This window comes from Aricia agestis, chromosome 13, assembly GCF_905147365.1.
Source record: "Aricia agestis chromosome 13, ilAriAges1.1, whole genome shotgun sequence".
NCBI classification, from domain to species: Eukaryota; Metazoa; Arthropoda; class Insecta; order Lepidoptera; family Lycaenidae; genus Aricia; species Aricia agestis.
In genome coordinates, this window is record NC_056418.1 from 718760 (window position 1) to 739726 (window position 20967).

At 37.4% G+C, this 20967-nt stretch overlaps 1 protein-coding gene across 2 annotated transcripts; it reads right to left on the reverse strand.

The window, feature by feature from the left end:
* Positions 1 to 233: 233 nt before the first annotated feature.
* LOC121732870 (valine--tRNA ligase) lies at positions 234 to 20651 on the reverse strand. Of its 2 annotated transcripts, XM_042122868.1 has the most exons (21): positions 20407 to 20651; positions 19763 to 19930; positions 19211 to 19344; positions 18700 to 18858; positions 18013 to 18119; positions 17219 to 17373; positions 16803 to 16933; positions 15171 to 15268; positions 10484 to 10608; positions 9995 to 10140; positions 9478 to 9565; positions 8683 to 8787; positions 7960 to 8052; positions 7157 to 7345; positions 6700 to 6806; positions 6140 to 6367; positions 5171 to 5312; positions 4545 to 4715; positions 3880 to 4074; positions 3308 to 3586; positions 234 to 711 (listed from the first exon to the last, which is right to left on the reverse strand). In XM_042122868.1, exons 1-21 carry the CDS (start codon positions 20569 to 20571, stop codon positions 496 to 498), a joined length of 3201 nt encoding a protein of 1066 aa, XP_041978802.1. In that variant the 5' UTR covers positions 20572 to 20651; the 3' UTR covers positions 234 to 495. The 2 variants fall into 2 exon arrangements, with proteins under 2 accessions (XP_041978802.1, XP_041978803.1); XM_042122869.1 differs by lacking the exon at positions 7960 to 8052.
* Positions 20652 to 20967: the final 316 nt, after the last annotated feature.

Consider the following 20967-nt stretch of genomic DNA (forward strand, 5'->3'; position numbering starts at 1 on the left):
GTCAAGTCACAAGCGACCTCTCCGACATTAACAGGACAAAATATTTGTATAGTGCCAGCGTAGTGGTATTACTTTATTAAAGTATCCATTGTTGAAATATTTTATTATAATATTATGTTATTTTTATAAAATTGTTCTAGCATAACATAAATCTAAATTATCCTTCATTACATTTCGATCATAATTATAAAATAGGGATAAAACTAAAATAGTTAAAAATAAAAAAGTTTATAAAAACCTGATTTTATTGCGCAAATATAAAATAAATAATGAGAGGTAACACAAACTTAGAAATATCACTTGGAACGAGTATGTTATTGCTTTTGGTTATCATAAAAACTAGCATTACAACTCAGGACTTAAAGATAAAAATGCATAGATACTGAAACAGTATAAAAATTTGTGATAAATCTTTCTCTTTCGTTGTTCTTCAATAAATATTTCACTTTTTGTAAGCATTTTGTTTAGATTTAATTGAGCTAAACGAACATATTATCACATTAGTTTTAAAGATTCCATTGCAGCGTTTAATCTCTCTAGTTCGCCCTGAGATTGCGTCAGTTTTTCCGAATTGGCTTTTTGAACTTCTGCGGGCACTTTGGTCGAGTAGTCGTCGGCCGCCATTGCTTGTTGCAACTTGGATATAGTCTGTGACAACGTCTCCTTCTTTTTCTCCAATTTCGTTATCTCCTTTTGTGGATCGATAAGACCCTGGAAAGAAGAACAAACCGATTATTGTAATTAATTTTAGCATTACATTTTTGTATACCAACAAAAATGTTTTGCTCTGATTCAATAACATCTTTCAAGCTTTTTGTTGTTTTTAAATCAATCAATCATTTATTTTAGCATTACTAATGTACCGAGGAAATTGATTCCTAGGCAGTTGACAGACCTACGTCATATGATCGGCTTATGTCAATTCAAATTTGACATTGCTAATGAATTTAACAACTATTTTATAAATTTGACAAGTGCTAATAATGACAAGGTAAATAATATCAATACAAATAAAACAAACGTTTTCAGTAGTTTTTTCTTGACACCTTGTGATTTTACTGAAATAAGCAAAACCATACAGTCATTAAGAAACACAAATTCAGAAGGATATGATGGCATCTCAACGAAAGTCCTTAAATATTGTAAAAAAGAAATAACGCCAATACTCAGTCACCTCATAAACTTATCTTTTGAAACAGGACAATACCCAAATATATTTAAAATATCATTAGTAAAACCGATTTTAAAAAAAGGAAATAAAAATTATTAGCAAATTACAGACCTATAACACTTATACCTGTTATATCTAAAGTTTACGAAAAATGTATGCACAAAAGAATCACTATTTTTATAAACAAATACAAAATACTGAAAGAAGAACAATATGGGTATCAGACTAACAAAAACACTATTTTAGCAGCTTCTAATCTTGTTCATACCGTAGCTAAAAATTTAAATGAAAAAAAAACCTACATTTGGCATATTTTTTGACATGTCAAAGGCGTTTGATTTTGTTTCACACGAGCTATTGCTGCAAAAACTTGAAAATTTGGGAATCAGGGGTCCAGCTCTAGATTGGATTAGATCTTACCTCTATCAGAGAACGCAATTTGTTGAAATATCTTCAATAAATCATTTCAATGTACAGTCGGTGCACAAGTCCAAATCTAGAGTAATCAAATGTGGGGTACCCCAGGGGAGTGTTTTAGGTCCATTACTATTTTTAATCTTTATTAATGATCTTCCTGTCGTGACAGACGATAATTTCACACTATTTGTTGATGACATATCAGTAATCATGAATCTTAATAATTATATAAATATTGACCTTAAATTAAATGAAACAATTAAAAAAATATATTCTTTGGATGCAAAATAATAATCTTAATGTTAATCTAACTAAAACTAATATATTGACCAAAATCTAAATTGGAAGTTGCATATAGAGCATGTATGCTCTAAGCTGAACCGATTTGTTTATGCTTTTTTCAGATTGAGACAAATATGTGTACTACCTACCAGTTCTCGCGATGTACCATGCTTACGTAGCATCTGTTCTTAGATACGGTCTAATGCTCTGGGGAAACTCGACAGAAATTAATAAGGTATTCATAGCACAAAAGAAATGTGTAAGAGCCATTTGTGGTAGACCCCCCTATGAATCATGTAGACCACTATTTAAAAGACTAGGACTGATGACATTGCCTAGCCTATACATATTCGAGCTAGCCAATTTTGTAAAGCAGAATTATGGACAATTTACAGAAGCACATGAAATATATTCACGAAGCAATAGAAATGCTGACAGATTGGTAATCGACACTTTACCACGAATAACCTTGTATCAAAAACAATACTACCCTATGTGCATCAAAGTATACAATGCCATACCGAAAGAAATTAAAGACTTACCTTATATTAAATTTAAAAAAGAACTAATAAAGTGGCTCAAATCTAAAACATTTTATTCTACAAATGAACTTCTACAAACCTGAAATTATTTATATTATGTATTGAAAAAATGTTGACGAAATTGACATATAATAATATTGTAAGCCCTATTGTAAATTTACTTGACTAATTAATAATTATTAAAAAATATAAATAAGATTATGCATATTATATTATTGGTATTTTGTTTGTAATAACTTATAACAATTCTTAATGATGAGATTAATGTAACTAATAATGAACTAGCTTTTATAATAACTTATTATAAGTAATTTATAATTGTAGACTAAGTGACATATAATTAAAATTTACTAGATATAATATTTGCATGCTATTGTATAGCTAAAAGTGTCAGAACCACTAATATTGTAAACATCTTGTATAACCACCACTTTTACTGCAAATAAAGAACTGATTACTGAAAAAAAATGTTAGCTGTGATCGGTCGGATGGGTTTGACTTAACGCGACCAAATTACTTAGGTCCGCCATCTGACTAGGAATCAACTTCTCTGATAGTACATCGACCGATCATTGTAATCATTTTTGAAAATCAGAAATGATTACAATGATCGAATTACTGTTTAGGGTGCATTCAGAAGAGTGCGATTCAGCTCGCGTGTTTTCCCAAGCGCTACACTCTACAGCATAAAACGCGTACGTGACGGCGCGTTCAGACGTACCGTATGTCGGAACGCGCCGTTAGTAACAAAACATTTTCAGCGGATAACTATTCAAGGTTAAGTCTGTGTTTGTCTATTATGCCATTTCCAACATGCCAGGCAAAGACTGACTTTTTTAGTCATTCACTGAAAAAACTGTTTATTCATAAAAGGGTATGACTGTAGTGACTTTACCTTCAAAACCAAATGCACTTCGATCTTATCGGACACGGTGAGTATGGAGCAGCCTGCCGGGGGTTGGCCGTCGCTCAGCTCGCTGTTGGCCAGCGACTGCACCTTGCTGAAGAGGCCCCTGAGAGCCTGCGCATCATCAGCCAGCACCAGGTGGACGGTGGTCTTCTGCTTGTTGGCGAGGTTGTACTCGGAGCGCGTGGAGCGGATCGCGTGGACGATCTTGAGGACTGTCTCCACGTCGGCTTCGAGACTCTCCGAACGCCAAGGAGTCTCCTCCTCCTAAATGTTTATTGAAATGAACAAAAGATATAACGATACAATTATATTCATGAAAACAAAAAAACGGCTCTGTAAAATATAAACAGAAAAATGTGTTAAAGCTGTTTTATAATAAAAATAAGACAATTTTAATTCATTTATTCTATACCAAAAATTTCATAAGAAAATTTCAGAGTGGGACCACTTATATCTTAACCATTAGCCTGATTATTTTGTATGTATCTGTCGTTCAGCCATTTTAACATTATTTTTTTAAACATCATTTGATTTTTTAAACAAATAATAATTCTCACCGTGGGGTAAGGAGCTACACATATGGAGAGGCAGGAGCGGTCCTTCCGCGGGAGTCGCTGGTACAGCTCCTCGGTGACGTAGCACATGAAGGGGGAGAGTAATGTCAGGCCCAGCTGCAGCGTCGTGAACAACGTCCGCCGGGCCGCCGCCTTCTCCTCCTCTGTGCCGCTAGCAAACACCGGTTTGAGGTATTCCTGCACATTAAAATGGACTAAAAATGAATCGGCTTTATCACATTATGACATACAGCCACACCACGTCGCAGCGACAAAATGCCGTCAAGCAGTGGTTACGTGTGAATGGCGTCGCTGCAGGCTTTTGTAGTTGCGTTGTGGTACCGACAAAATGCCGACGTGGTTGCGTTGTCACCAGTGGTTGCGATGTGGTTACGTACGAAAGTCAATGAAACGGAGGGGGGGGGAAGAGCTCGAGCGGTGTGCGCGCACAGTCATTGCATCGACGCTGTGGTTTTGATGTGGTCGGCCACTAGTTCGCTTGTGGTTGCGATGTGGTCGGTATCACACAAATGGTCGACAACGACTGCAAAATGTGGTACGTGTGAATGGTTCAGTTCATTTACAATACGAAAAATACGGCCGACAATGTGGTGTGGTTGTCGTGTGGTTGTGGTATGGGTTGGCCCTTAAATAACTCCACTACTCACCAAGTAAACATCACAGAGATCGTACAACCACAGGTTGTAGCAATGCGTGGTGGCCGCGGGGAAGTCGTACGAGCGGAACCCGCCGTTCACCTTCTGTACCGCGAGCGACACCTTCGATAACATCCACTGGTCCATAGCAGATAAACCCGCTGGGAGTGGCCCGGAGAACGCCTGCGAATTGTTGGGCTTGTTAATAGTGAAACATGCACATCACACAACAGACATAATATATGATCAAAACACGACAACAATATTATGTTTACACTTGTAGCAAACTAAACAGCTGCCCATAATACTGAATCGCGCTATCCATGTTCCTAAAAATGAATGGCACATAATATACAATGTCTGAAACTATACAGGCGGAAGATATTCCTTTGTAGATCTCACGCTCTCACGCATGAGGAATATGCTAAATGATGTGTTTGTCATTGTGTACCTACAAAGTTTTTCCAACACAGTTACTATAAAATATGAGCGTAAAACGTCGAAATAATATATCTTCGCTCTAAAGCAGTGTATGCATATCTACGCTGTGTCGACGCAACACAAGCAATGTAGTCTCACTCTAAAGACAGTCCATAATTTGCCTAAAATAATAATATTATATTATAATCTTGTGTCACCTCATAGGACGTGTCAGGTGGGAAGTATAGCAGCGCGAACCTGGCGGCGTTCCACAGCTTGTTGCAGAAGAACCGGTAGCCCTGCACGCGCAGGATGTCCAGGTTCAGGTCGCGACCCTGGGCCATCGCGCACAGGGCGAACCTGGCCATTGGAACAGGTGTTATGGATGATCAAGGTATGTATGATATAGGGTTATTTGCAACATAACGTTATGGTTTATAAATATAGCCAATATTTAGTAACTGTACACTGTAAGTTGGCATAATACAAGTTGACGTTAAATCAGTGAAAATTTTGTTTGCGTCTCGGTGTCGGCGTATCGTAACCGGTGGTAGGCACCATGTAGACTTACTGAGAACATTGGTTTCAAATTTATTCAGAAACAAATCAATTTTTATATATTTTATTATTTATATACAACTAGATGATGCCCGCAACTTCGTTGCGCCAAAATTCGTTTATCGCGCGGGAACCGTACATTTTTCCGGGATTAAAAGTATCCTATGTCCTTTCCCGGGGTCTCAAAGTATCTTCATACCAAATTTCAGCATAATCGGTTCAACGGTTGGCCGTGAAGAGGTAACAGAAAGACAGACAGAGATATAATATTAGTATGGAAGTATGGATAAAGCACCACTGAACGATACGCAGTTCTCGCTGACACTACAGTAATCCGGACTTACTCTATTGGGCCTAAATGAAACAAATCAGAAATAAAGTGCATTCGCGTAAAGTACACAGTATTCACCACTCTTAGAGCAAATTAACGAATTGAATTGAATCGCGTTACATGAAATTTCTGTTACCGTGTATGGAATTGTAGAAAGCTGCTGTAGGCAGAACACATAGAATAGTATTCATGTTTCAAAAAAAATTAAAATTTATATTTACTTACATATTTAATATTATATCTTACACTACAATATCTACGTTATTCATACATCACCTTAGATACAAAATATACTCACTTGAGCGCATCAGTGCCGCACTCCGGTATCCCATTAGGATAGTCTCGGGCCTGACCGGCCTTGGCCTTCTCTATCTCTCTCGGGTCCAGGTTGGAGTCCAGCAGCTGCGCGTGGAGCTGGTCCAGGGTCACGCCCCGCACCACGTCCACGGGGTCCACCACATTGCCCAAGGATTTGGACATCTTGCGGCCGTGGGCATCACGCACCATTGGGTGCAGGTATACCTCCCTGAAAGATAAGGTTTGGTGAAATTATACTTCTACAACTTACAAGTAAGCTATTGACAGTGTCAGGAATATATGGCAGTAACCAAAGAAAAAAAATCCAAATAAACTGAGCCACTAAAGTGATCATGACTTATGCTTATAAAAAATCTTTACGCCTATTGTTACGAATATCAGGTAGTCGCACAGTGGGACTCGATGGAATGACAATTTAAATTAGTAACTAAGTAAAACTTACTAACTAATAATTAATGTAACGAACGTTGATCCAACCGACGTTTCACTTAAGGCAATCGAACCCATAAACTTAGTGTTACATAAATATTATATACTCACTTGAAAGGCAGTTTCCCCAGGAGGCGCTGTCCGAAGAAGACCATGCGCGCCACCCAGAAGAACAGAATGTCGTGGCCCGTCTCCAGCAGAGAGCCGGGGTAGAACGCCTGCAAGTAAATATATAAACAAGTAATGATTAAATTTCTATTTCAATTTGACAGATAATTTATTAAGTTTTTGTAAAATTAAAGTAAACCACAATCTGCGTTGAGTTGACACGCGAGACAATACAAGATGGTGACAGCGACAGATCGTCATTCCCTCCCTCCTACTTCATCTTCTGTCCCCATCTTTTTAGGCCAACTTACACGTGTCTGGGTATAATTAATCGTGGATTATTTCTCTCGACTTACACGATTTTATAATGGAAATTTCTTTGTCGTGTCCTGTGAAATGTCATCTTTTTCGTGCCCGTAGTATCGAGTTATTAGACGTTGTCACATCAAAAAATACTCGCCTCCAAATCCTCCGTGTTATCCGGCCAGCCGAATATCGAGAAGGGGAACAGCCCGGATGAGAACCACGTGTCCAGCACATCCTCGTCTCTACACAGCGTGATGTCTTCCGCCTTCACGTTGAACTTGGCCGCCGCTTTGGTGAGGGCCTCCTGTTCTGAGTGCGCCGACACCCAACGTTCTTCTTCGTTCTAGAATAAGAATTTTAAAAGTTATAAAGACAAGATTTACTTGTTATACGTTTAATTCATACAATAGTGCTGTATCTAGTTGAAATGATAAACACTCCTACAAAAAGTTTCAAATTATGTTGCCTTTTTATAAAAAAAGCAGGGATATTTCGCAGCATTAAAAAAAACTTTGTACACATGCATTTTATTCAATAAACATAAAATTAAATATCTGTTTTCATTCCAAAAACATGCTTTCAAAAGTCCATCAAATATTGCATTAAACATTTCGTTGGTTCTAAAGCTGATCGCACAAATGTGCGATCAGCTTTAGAACCAACGAAATCAGCAACACACGCGCCGTACGCGTCGAGCGCACCGCATAGTACAAGAAATGAGGCGCGTTCGGTGCGGGTGAATGTGCAATCACCATACCAGCTTGTCTAACGAAAATTTACGTTTTGTGAATGTGAAAACAAACAAGCCACGAGAAATATAATTTTATAACACTGAAACTTTTTAGCTACAGTAAAACGACTAAAGATTGCAAATCAATGTAAAAAATATCCCCAAATAAATGAGTAAACAATAAACATCGCAATTAACAACATTCATGCAGCACATCCTACACGTACAATGACAGTTGGGCGTGGCTTGTTATGACGTACGCGTCGCTTCTTGCGTCCGGAGCGCGTGCGGCGCCGCGCGGGCATAGCGACATCACGCTCCTTGCCGCGTGAAACAAATCGACGATATGTTGATTATAACTAGATATTCAAAAAGTGTATTCATATATACCTATTTTAAATAAAAAAATATTTTATTTATTTTATTTGGCAGTACTACTAATATTATAATTATTATAATATTAGTAGTACTGCATTTATTGTATACCAATTATTACTACAATTATTGTATACCTGAGACCCTAGCCAACGCGTTTTCTTTATAGCTTATTTATAGAATCATCGATCAAAATATACGGAATTGATTGAGATGAAAGTTGGCTTCATATTGTCGAACTTGATAATATCGCTTGTCAATTCCGTACATTTTAGACCAGCGATCGGCGAAATAATTATAAAAACCCGTTGGCTTAGCCCCCTGCTATAAGTATATTATCTTAAAGAATGGTCATATAAAATGTTTCAACTGTGTAAAATTCAAAGTATTGACATTTTTAAAATCATACTTTTGGCATAGTGTTTATAGTTCATAGTAGGTTAAAATACTACAAACGTACAAATCATATATAAATTTTAACCTACAAAATAGGCAAAATAACGATATACCCTATTTTGTTCTTGTGTAGCTGCAAGCAAAGGTTATACACTTAAGTTCTGCATAATTTATCGTACCTGTTGTCCCGAAATTGTGACGCGGTACGCGGGAATACGGTGTCCCCACCACAGCTGACGGGATATACACCAGTCCCGGATACCCTCCATCCAGTGGTACCATATCTGTGTAATACAACAATAAATAGAACACAATATAGATATGTAAAGCAAATACAAATAAGAAAGGTAAATAAAATTTTAACAAAAATTCGTCTTCGATCAGCCTGATCAAATTGTTATGGATACGGACACATAGAGCCATCTAGCGTAACTTATTGAAGAAACGCAGACAGCGTAAATCCGCTATTCGATACTAGATGGCGTTAGGCTTCTAGAAATATTTCACACTTGTTTACGCCAATCTTGTACATTCGGGAGAGGAATGTTCTCGTACAGTCTGGAATTTGCCTCGCCCCATATAAATAGTCGCAGGCAGACGGGCCGGTAATTCAGTTCGGTACGAGCTATCATCAAGACGACTTCGGAGTAAAAACAAGTGATCAAAAAGTGATTCTAGTGGAACCTACGACTTGGCTACGACTTAGGACAGTGATAGTGCTTAGTGTTTTGGACCTAGTGTTTTGTGTGACCTAGTGTTTGTGAATAAAGTCTTTAAGAGAGTCAGCAGGTCTTTCTCTCCAAATCCTACGAACCCTAGCACGTAACAATATTATAATAATTTACAGGTACATTTGTAAAGTATTAGCTCTTTCAAACAAAAAAAATCATCTAAGTCAGCCGCGTTTTTTTGCAGTTCGCAGCGTCACTGCACTAACAGGGTAAATGTTATGCAAGAAAGAGATAGCAACACACCTTCTCATGAACCTCCGGTATGATCTTCAGCTCACCGCTTTTGACGGCCTTGATAGCTTCCTCCGCCATCTTATCGCAGCGGATGTACCTGTAATGAATATATTTTGTCATTTGTTTGGTATTTTAGGTAACAGAGATGCTAAACTAACCCAGCAAGAATATAGTGGCACATTAATTTAATCTAGTTTTTTTATTGACATTTAGATTAAAATGAATCAAAATTGAGTCATCTATATACGTATCACAGTCCATATACAAACGCGCGCACGCACACTCATATGATGCGTACGTCTGAAAAGCGTACTAGTGTGCGCGAGTATACAGATTACAGGATGTAACAAAACTAAGTGATAATACTTTAGGAAGTGTAGGTGTTCCTTGTAGAGAGTTCATTGTGAAAGTAGCAGCGCTGAAAGACCATTTTTTTCACAGAGAACTCTATATAGGGGACCCATACACATCCTAAAGTATTATCATTTATTTTAGTTTTGTGACAGCCTGTATATCTATCTCTTACCACTGCGGCTTCAACATGGGTTCCACCACATCCTTGGAGCGGCTGCACAGCGGGACCACCATGGCGTGGTCCTTGGTCTCGCGGTACAGGCCCAGCTGCTGCAGGCACAGGACGATCTCGCGCCGCACGTCGAAACGCTTCTTGCCCTGTGGGATAAGGATGTAGATTGTAGAAAATTGAAGAGAGACGATGAGAGGCATAGATGCACTATCAGAAGAATTAATTTGTAGGCAGATGGCGGACCTACGTAATTTGATCGATTAATGTCAAACCCAGTCAACTGATACGACTATCATAGACACACATAATGCGAGTAATGCGACCAAATAACATCCGTCATCTGCCTATGAACGAATTTCATATAGAATGAGAGGGATACCGGTGCTGAGAATAATTTAAATTGAAGAAACATCATATAACCGACTTGAAGGCACATCTAGTCACAGATGCGTACTCCAAAATCGTACTACAACGTGCGTATGAACTTACAGAGAATTGCGCGCAGTTGTCGAGCGTGCGGCCCTCGTCGTCGAATATGGTGATGAAGGGCAGGTTGTGGCGCTTGCCGATCTCGTAGTCGTTGGGGTCGTGAGCCGGGGTGATTTTCACCGCACCTGTTTTTTTTATTATTATTAACCAATATAATAATATATAAAAGATACATTTTAATATAGAGCAACAAAAAACCCTGACAGGTTTATCTTGTTCCTGGTTCACACTCCTTATAAAACTAAATAAAAGCTACAAATTACTAAGTTTTAAAGTACTTAATAATATTATACAAACCTACATTAATTTACAGTTTGTCAAGAAAGAGTAGACACAGTACAAACATTTTTCTAAACGTAATCATTCTCAAAAGTTTGACCATGCACATCCTTATCTCTATTCAGCAAGGCTCTCATATTTTTATGTGATTTCGAAATTGTGTACAGCTAACATAATAATATTTTAATTGATAATAATTAGTAATTATTATCAATATTAGTAATTATTAATTACTCACACAACACCTACCAGCCGAGCGCTCGGTGCGTAAGACAGCGGACGCGCATGCTATAGTCTCGACCGTCTCATTACTGCCAACATTATGAGGCGCGCGGCGCGAGCGCAAGCGCAGCCTTCTGTCGTACGCACCGCTCGCTCGTACTTGCTACGATATACAGGATGGTACGTTGTTGTGGCCGTCTCGTTAGTGTGGCCAGTGCATAATACACTGGCCACACTAACGAGAAACGCCGTTAATTATCGCGATAATGCTAAAACTTGTTAAAGCATTATCGCCTTTAATTAGTGGCATGTAAAGGCAATAATGCTATAACATGTTTTAGAATTAACGCGATAATTAACGGCGTTTCTCGTTAGTGTGGCCAGTGCATTACTAATTTATTCGTAAAGTAGTTCATGCCGACTGTTTTTATATTGAGAGGTGTTATTTTACTTCGTACTTCAGGGGGCAAGGTGTCAATTAGAGTAGGTATTATATAGTCTGAAGTACGAGTACCGTAGAAGTTAGTGTGTTTAGGTATTAATTTTTTTTTATTTGATAATATACTTCTTGTGGCCATAGGTGGTACCTTCTCGTAGTATGTATTGTAGTTATGAAATTGATTAGAGAGCATGATATAGTCACGTTTTTCGTAAACCGGTAATACGTCACAATAATTGAACAATCCCAAGTAGTTATTTTTAAATTTTTCTTTTATTTTTAACGGCACTATAGTTTTAAGTAGTCTACACTGTAATTTGAAAAATTGGATTTAAGTACGTCTGAAAAGTGCGACCGTAGCTACTCAAACCATAACAGACTATACTTTCTGCTAAGGTCTTATACAACGTAAGTAGCACACTAAAAGGAACTCGATTTTTTTGACGACGAGACGACGAGATTTGCTAAAAAATGCTGTGAAATGCCTCATTCTTTATTTACGAGTTTGTGGAGATAGAGCTATTTTTGGCTAGCCGGCGGATGTTTCGTAAACGATAATGCCAAAGTGAAACCATCGTTAGTTTTTATTCCAGCCAGATATAAAATGATGACAGAGAAAGGCGAGTGATCGCTCATTTATCAGCACGTACGCGCCGAATGCGCCGCATTTTAGATTCTTAGAATTTGTTGTATGAAATGATGTGAAACCTCGCACATTCGTCCGCACCGTGCGCGCCGCATTTCCTGTACTATGCGGTGTGTTCCCTCTCATCTGTCAAGCGCCCAAAATGGGCGCCAAAAAAATATAAGCTAGCTTATATTGTTTCTCTCCTTGTTACATTCCTTACAACGTAAACAATAAAACAAAGATGCAAATAAAGAGCTACTAACACATTAATGTGGGCCGATATTTCAAGTGTAAACATAAACCATTTTTTGTGATGATTGAGAGTAATTAGAAATTGAAAAATTTTCGAAAATGGCGTGACAGTTAAACGAGTGAAAAATCTGACATTCAGAAGACATTTAAAATTTCTACCTATAGTTTCAAAACAGCCACCTATAATTTTATCTTTCACACTTTTAAGGATGCAAGAAAACATTTTATGGTAATATTGCTATTTGCACAATATTCGATTCGAAAATGTGAACGTTATTGTCATTTCCACAGATTTTAGAAGTAAGAGATATGTTATAGAGCTTGTCACATGTCGCCAAATCCTGCCCATATGGGCACAAATTGTCAGTCGTATGTCAATCACTCCACGGCAAACACGTTTTCACTACGCCGTAAATTGCGAACAAAATGCTGACTTGTGCTATAATTACCTACAAAAATTGCAGGATCAAAAATAGCGGGATCACCTATCACAGCCAACTGTAATATATACGACTTTTTAATTTAAAAATCAATTATTATTCACGAAAAATATTCTTCACGAAAAATGTTCGGTGAACTATCAAACTAAGGCACTAGTGATGTGGTGTGATGCAGATTTTGGTATCGATATTTTTATCGACATTTTTTATGCGGTTGCGTTATTATCTACATTAATATTATAAAGCTGAAGAGTTTGTTTGTTTGAACGCGCTAATCTCAGGAACTACTAGTCCGATTTGAAATTTTGAAGTATTCTTTCAGAGTTAGATAGCTCATAGCCAAGAAACAGGAAAATCTATACTAATATTATAAATGCGAAAGTATCTCTGTCTGTCTGTCTGTCTCGCTTTCACGCCAAAACTACTGAACCGATTGTAATGAAATTTTGTACACAGATAGTCTAAAGCCTGAGAAAGGACATAGGCTACTTTTTAACTGGAAAAAGGGGTTGTAAGGGGATGAAAATGCGTAAATTTGTTCAAATTAAGTTAGTTCCAAAACTCATAACAGATGGCGCCAAGAGTCGCCTAGATGACGCTATCGCTTGCTCATATATATTTCTATATAAGAGGTGGTACCATGTTGGACTACGTTTTTCAAGTCTTTCGATTGTTATGCACGTTATCAAATAACTCACCTACCAACATAGATATCAGAAAGTAGAAACAACAGCATACCAACAATAATAATAAATAGTTTATGGGTAAAGGTAAAGTTGTGTAATGCAGCTAAGTTGTATAAAGCTATAATAAGCTTTAAAAGGTATAAAAAGTTTAATTTAAAAAATAATAATATTATGTGCACACTACACGGCTGTTTTGGGTATTTTGATTTAAGGGGTACCAGGGTTTTAAAAAGCTTTTGACACCAATTTTGTTGACACCGCGCGCTATAAACTGAAGTCCACGCGGACGAAGTCGCGGGCAATAGCTAGTGTGGAATAAATGGGGAAAATTATTTGAAAGGACTTATTTCACGCACCATCCAAAAATTTTTATGTTGTTTGGCATAAATAAAAAGTAGACCACATGATGTCATAGGCTATTTTTGTGGGCTCATTTGTCTTTGAAATTCCTAATTTACGGGGGTGAAGCCGCGCGGAAGGTCTAAATTTATTATAAATATGCGGAAGTTTTATTTTATAGTCGAAAGAAGTGGTGCTTAATGCTTACTCATATAATAACTTACAATAATTAGTGCATCTTTGAAGAATGATTACCTTCATCGCTTTTAGTCCTATTTCAGTTTTCCCAAAGACGCAAAATTCAAAAAAGAAATCTAAAAAAAAAATCGGCTAAGTGCGAGTTGGTCTCGCGCACGAAAGGTTCCTTATCATAATAGAGCAAAATTAGGCAAATAATGTTTTTGTACGAATCCTTAATTATTTAGTTTATTTTAATTTTACTATTAATTGTTAAAGTATAAATACAATGGAGTATTTTGTACTTTTCAAGTGCCTACCTAGTACCTGTTGCCATTATTGATATCGAGCAAAAAATAGCAAAAAAATCACGTTTGTTGTGTGGGAATTAAATTTAAATATTAAATTTAATTTGTTTTAGTATCTGTTATTTTATCGGTAACAGACATACACAATCTATGAAAATTTCAGAAGAGTAGCGGTTATTGAGATATACAGCCGAGACAGACAATAAGACATCGAAGTCTTAGGAATAGGGTCCCTTTTTTTCCTTCTTAAAGATATTCAAAAAATAATAAGCGGGGGATGTTACTACATCGCTATAGAAGCCAAAACTGTGGCTAGTTTTTTGTGTCTGTCTGTCTGTATGTTTGTTCCAGCATCACACGAAAACTACTGATCCGATTTGAATGCGGTTTTCGCAGACATATTTGTCTTTTTCCAACTTAACATCTGGTTATATAATATTATGAATGTTTATCTATTGCCTAGTTACGATTTTGCCAAACAGTTGATTATTTTGCCGAATTGAGTTGGTCCCATAGTAAAAGTTTTTCGTAATCATGGATGATTTCAACCCCTTTCGGCCTTTAAGTTATTTTTGTTAGACTCTGTAATATTAATTATTTATCACTTTCATTCTTTTATAGTATTTAAATACCTACCAAAATACATTCATATCGTCGTAATAATAATTAATCGACACCGTAGATAGACCGGACATCACTAGACTGTGTACCGTTGACACTATTCTGACAATATAGTGTCATTGAAGTCGGCGACATAGGTTTCCATATAAACGGCGCTACATAACACTTCTCCTTATTTCCCTGTTCTGAGGTCATTTCTAACTCACATGGAGTTAGACATGACAATAACGTTCACTTTTATTCCCTTTGCACTTTGTTGATGCACAAATTATTTAAGTTAGCAGAGTTGTACCCACCTGTACCGAAGTTCATGTCGACGTAGTCATCGGCGATGACGGGCAGCTTCCTCTTGCATATCGGGTGCTCCAGGTTCTTGCCGATCAGGTGCTTATACCTGACACACAATATAGTCAATACAAACTCATGTGTAGGCTGTATATGCCGCGTATAACTTAAATATTGTTCGGCGAAAAACGGAGGGAGGAAAAGAAATCTAGCTATCTTTATTAATAAACCATGTAGTCAATTTCCATTTTTTATAAAATGAAAAATAACGAAGTTATATTATAAGCCTTTGTCTCATTTTTTGTGAAAACTTTTAATCGAAATCAGAGTTTTCTTTGTATATTTTTTTTTATTAAATAAGGGGACAAACGAGCAAACGGGTCACCTCACGGAGAGCAACTACCGTCGCCCGTGGACACTCGCAATATCAGAGCTGCAGGTGCGCACGCACCGCACGGTGGGGATTTTGCATTAAGGCGACGCGACGCCTTGATAATTTGGCTGTGTGTGGCCTTGATAATGACTAAAGCTAAGAAATTAAAGTTCATTATCAGTATTTATCATGTCTTTGTCTTCGAGTTACCCATAGCATAACACGATTGGTCAACTTTTATAACACAGAATAATCAACCAAAAATACCTTTGTAAAATAAGGGATTATAATTTTGCCAACAGAGGAGAGTGATTTAAGCTTTCAAAATGTGTACATAGATTGATTCAAGCGTACACTTTAATTTGCCCATAGCAGGGGGGTGTCACTCCGCCGTTCCGCCGCCGAGCTACGAGTACATACAGAGACTCCCCGACGTCGTCGGGCGATTCAATGGTTGCCGCGCACTGACGTGGCGCACGCGCGCGTCTCTTACGCAGTGTCATATTTTAATTGGCAAAATTTATCAAAAAAAATAATACTGCATTGCAGCCGATTGTTGGGAGAATGAAAAAAAATAGCAAATTTATATACGTACTGTCATGGTACCTAAATCTATGACAATAATAATATTATTAAATATACACACAAATGTTTTATAATTATAATAAATATACTTATTTAAAATAGGTGGTAGGTGGTAGCTGCATATACATTATACAAAATAATATAATCCATACCTACATCAAAATAAAATCAGGTGTCGTGTAAACTGATTTATATGTTCGGTATTCATTTACCTAATAGGTAGGTATAACAGTTTCCGTATGTATACCTTGCGTGGTATTTATACTTATTTGATTTTGACAACCCTATTTACCATCGCGCGGCGCCAGAGAGCTCAATGTCGGTCACGTGCGATCCGTTTGTGTAGGCACATAAAACGGCGGCATTTGAAAACATCAAAGCAGTGAGACTTTGGTACTTGTACTATTATCTATTCTGTGCCCATAGCTTATATTAAATATATTTATCGTTTTTAAATTACGCGACAAAAACCATTTTGTCGCTTACGCCCTTTCCAGTTCTTGCTGTTCCATTGCTTGTTTTCTATCAGAGGCCGGGCCGGCCTCTCATAGAAAACAGGCAATCTAAAACATATCCTACAAGGTTTTTTACTTTAACGCGGCGTCACCTTAAGTTAGTTATGCATATTCCCCATTTCTAGATTCTCCACAGACTGTATATCGATCAATCGTCATTGGCACAGTACCTCTCGTCGTTGGGATGCACGGCGACGGCGACGTCCCCCAGCATGGTCTCGACGCGCGTGGTGGCCACCACCACCTCCTCGCCGCTGCCCTCCGCCTTGTACGCGAAGTGCACCAGCACGCCGAACTCCACCTGCACAGATAGAGTTACTTAATAGGAGTGAAAAAGAAAGATACATGTTTAACTTTTTCTAAGGTTGTCCTGGTTTTGGAGTCAAACATTTGAAAGTCTTACCTCTTCACGCCCAAACTGCTGAACCGAAATTGCTGAAATTAGGCATAGAGATACTATGAATTTCGGGAAAGGACATTGGATAAGTTTTTATTAAGGAAAAATGTACGGTTCCCGCGCCATAAACGTATTTGTCATCTAGTAACTTATAAGTCACCATAATCTTAGGTAAGATATACTACTCACCGGCTTGTCATACCCAGGTATACTGAGCATGGTCCGGCCGGGCAGCTCGCGCTTGTCCACCTCGATGTCGGAGATGGCGCTCTTGAGCGCGCACGACCAGTTGACGAGGCGGTTCGCGCGGTAGATGTCGCCCGCGTCGTGCAGGCGGACGAACGCTGCGAACATAACAAGAGATGTTAAAAATTGGTCAATAAATTTTAAGTGCCTTATACTTTTCTAGAGCGATCAATAAGCGACATTTAAATTAGTAACTTTTAGCGTCCGGCTTCCCATGGCTATCCTGACAGCAATTTGACAGAAAAAGTGTGGTTGCAACATAAAGTTAATATACCTAGCGGAATAGAGCAACAATCTCGAGCTGTCAAAAGAAACCGAAATTGATTTACATCTGTGTGTAAAAATACATGACGTATACACTTACACAAGCATCTTTCTATGAGATTAATCAACATGCCGATAAGTGACGACTGGACGTCAAAAAAAGAGTTCTGCTCTCATATATCACACGTCTCTTTTCACCACACAGTGTTACTGATAGTGACATCTCGCTTGCTCAGGCCTTTGTTTCTCTATTCTGCTAGGTATATTAACTTTATGGGTGACAATAGACTTGCAAAAAACGTGGACGATAAAAAAGGCATTGGACGTTGGGCTTGTATGAATTTTTGTGTGCTTCGCGACTGGCCTTTATAAAGTCGGTAATCTGCGTTTCTACCACTTTTGAAGTTTCTTAGAAGAACGCCAAACATTATCAACGTTTAATTAAATGTTTTTCATTGAGACTTGAGACTGACCTTCAGTGACGGCGCGAGAGGTGACCTCGTCCATGGTGAACCGCTCCCGACTCCAGTCCAGTGACGAACCCAGCGAGCGCATCTGTTCATATATACGACCGCCTTTTCTGCGAATAAATAGATTTATAACATAAATATTTCTGGAAAGTGGCAAAAATCAAAGTATATTCTACCTCAAACGGACGAAGTCTATTTGTGCGTCTGTCATCTGCTTTTTAACGAATCACGTCGACTCAGGCCAGAGTTTGACCGCATTGCTTCGTTGCTTTGCAGTAAGTTGCCGCAGCGTCAATGCTCTGTCGTTTTACAAACATATTTTATGAGATGCCACATTGATTTGAGTGTTGCAATCAACACACAAGCATCTTGCTTGCTTTACGTGCTGATGTTTTGACGGAATGACGGACAGGAGATGAAGAGCGAGGGTGAATGATGGGTTGCGCTGTCATCGTCTTGTGTTGTGTTGACTTAATGGAGCAATGTGGCCTATGTACCGGAAATATAGTGGACCAAATAGTGCAAAATCCTGAACAGCGTTATCAAAGCTTCTGAGATCAGCGTGACATATAATATATACAACTGAACGAAAAACTGAAATGACGTCAGTGGCCTGACCAAGTACTTAACTCTTAATTGTAAGATGTCCCTTTGGGGCTTGCCATTTTACCACAATATTATTATACTTACTCATGTTTCCACTGCCACACGTGTTTGATAAACTCCTCTCTGCCCAGGTCGTGTCTGGTCTTCTTCTCTTCTCTCCATACCTTTTTCTCAACTACCACCTGGGTAGCAATACCGGCGTGATCACAGCCCGGATTCCATAGCGTCGTGCGACCGTTCATCCTGAAATTATTGTAAAGGAGTCAATATATATAGTTTGGATAATTTCTACTAAATTGTGCTACTTTTTTCAAGAAAATTATAATTTTGACACTTTATTGACTTGTGCTGTTGTAAGTATAAAGTAATACACTTACAGTGTACAAAGTTTGTGAAATTTTTTACTTAAATTTCTTTCTTAAATCTTTTGACTAAGATTTACATTAAAATACTGTCACCACTTGTGCCAGAGAGGGTTATTGCTATTTATTTGTCAAATGCTCACTTGAAAAATAATGAGGAACAAGAGAGAAATAAAAAGACAATAAAAATTATGTCGGTCACAAGTGAGCCCTAAAAATTTGATATACAATACCTGTGCCATCTTGTGATAGCATCCTCTACAGCATTTGTCAGTGCATGGCCGAGATGAAGAGTTCCTGTGACATTCGGGGGTGGGATCACCATCACAAACTTGCCCTTAGGATTTGGCTCCAACACTGATTTCCTCTGAGAAACATTCAAACAATGTAAACATACAAGCAAAGTATATGCTACAATTTCAGTGTTTTTGGTAATATCCAAACAATGTTTACAAGTTAGCATATTATTCATACAAATTGCAGAAACTCTTAACTCTTTCTATAAGAATATTCAAAATATGTGTAAAATTTTGATATCCTTATCCAATTCAAACATCTAAAAGTGCAGATAAATAAAAATAATATGATTATTTCAAGGATCTTCCTCCCTCATACCCATAGAAACATAATGAATAATGAATATTATTCATTATTCAACTGTAAAGCTAAGACCATTAATATTTTTGAATGCTATTTCTGCTCTTTTGTAGTAAGCAAAATGTATATCAACTGTATGCATAATATATGCTATTTTTTTATTAGAAAACTTCTGGTCTAAAACTTACCCCATATTCAGGTTTGAAGAATCCCTGTTTCTCCCACCAGGCGTACCAAGCGGCTTCAACATACTGTGGGCTGTAGGCATCGGGCATGGAACCCGATATGTCCTTTTTCTCCCCAGGGGCTGTGTTGGCTGTGTAAATTGCACTCTCTTTTGTTTCCTTTGCCTTTTTCTAAAATAAATATTAACCTTATATTAATAATAATAATAATGATTTATTGCATAAATGTGGTACAAAAATGTTTGTTAAATGTTTGTATTTTGATGTTTATTTAAATTTACTTTCTTTATAATTGATTTAAGCCATCAACACTATTTTTCTCTGAGCTAGAGCTAAATATAATTAAATTTTAAATAAGAAACACTGTGACTGAAAAAAGTTTTATGCTTTGATTTATAATCAAAGGTTTATGTGAAACTTTTTTATGGTTTTAGTTATTTACGCTTTGATTATTATATATTAGCAATAATAATTACAACAATACCATATGGTAATCGCATGATGCAATAAAATTCACTTAAGTATAAGAATATATTTTGCTTACTTCCTATTGTCTTCTTTGGTGACTTATTATCCTTACATATTTTAAAAGAAGTGAATGCGAGTAATCCTATGAAGGGTAGGTAAAAGTTGCCTCTCATACTAACCTCCGGCTTATCTTTTTGTACAGCTGGCGCTGAACTTTTTTTGTCTAACTTGGCTTTAAGTTTCTCCAACTTAGCAGCTTTTTTGGCCTCTTTCTCAAGCTGCTTTGCGGTCTTCTCTTGGGGCTGCTCCTCCCCTTGACCATTTTGGTCCACAGTATCAGTCATTTTTTAAGTTATTTCAAATTTTCTAACTTATCACTACACAATCACAATCACACGCGAAGAGAAGGGAAATTGAAAATTTGGAAAATGACATGTGTGACTTGACATATGACAATGACACATTGAATGACACATGTCAAATGAGTCATTTAATTTTTTTTCAAATAGATGCAAACGCAAAAACAAGTTTTAGACTCATTTTCTAAATTCTGCATAATAAAAGATCAGCCCAAAAACCTAATCAACCTAAATATGCCTAATTTTAAGGTTATATATAATAGTGTATTTTTATGTATTTACTATTTAAGCTATGTTTAATGCATTTATTGTATATATTTTAATACATTTTATGGCAAATTTAAATTTCGCGGGTAAAAATCCTTGGAAAACGCACCGCGC

What these genes read in the sequence shown, in the direction of transcription:
- LOC121732870 (XM_042122868.1), bottom strand. Translation starts at nt 20,571, where the DNA reads ATGACTGATACTGTGGACCAAAATGGTCAAGGGGAGGAGCAGCCCCAA. An exon ending in CCCATGTTGAAGCCGCAGTG is followed by an intron (nt 9,566 to 9,994) that starts GTAAGAGATAGA and finishes TATTCATTACAG; the next exon opens with GTACATCCGCTGCGATAAGA. An exon ending in GTGTAGCTCCTTACCCCACG is followed by an intron (nt 3,587 to 3,879) that starts GTGAGAATTATT and finishes ATAAACATTTAG; the next exon opens with GAGGAGGAGACTCCTTGGCG.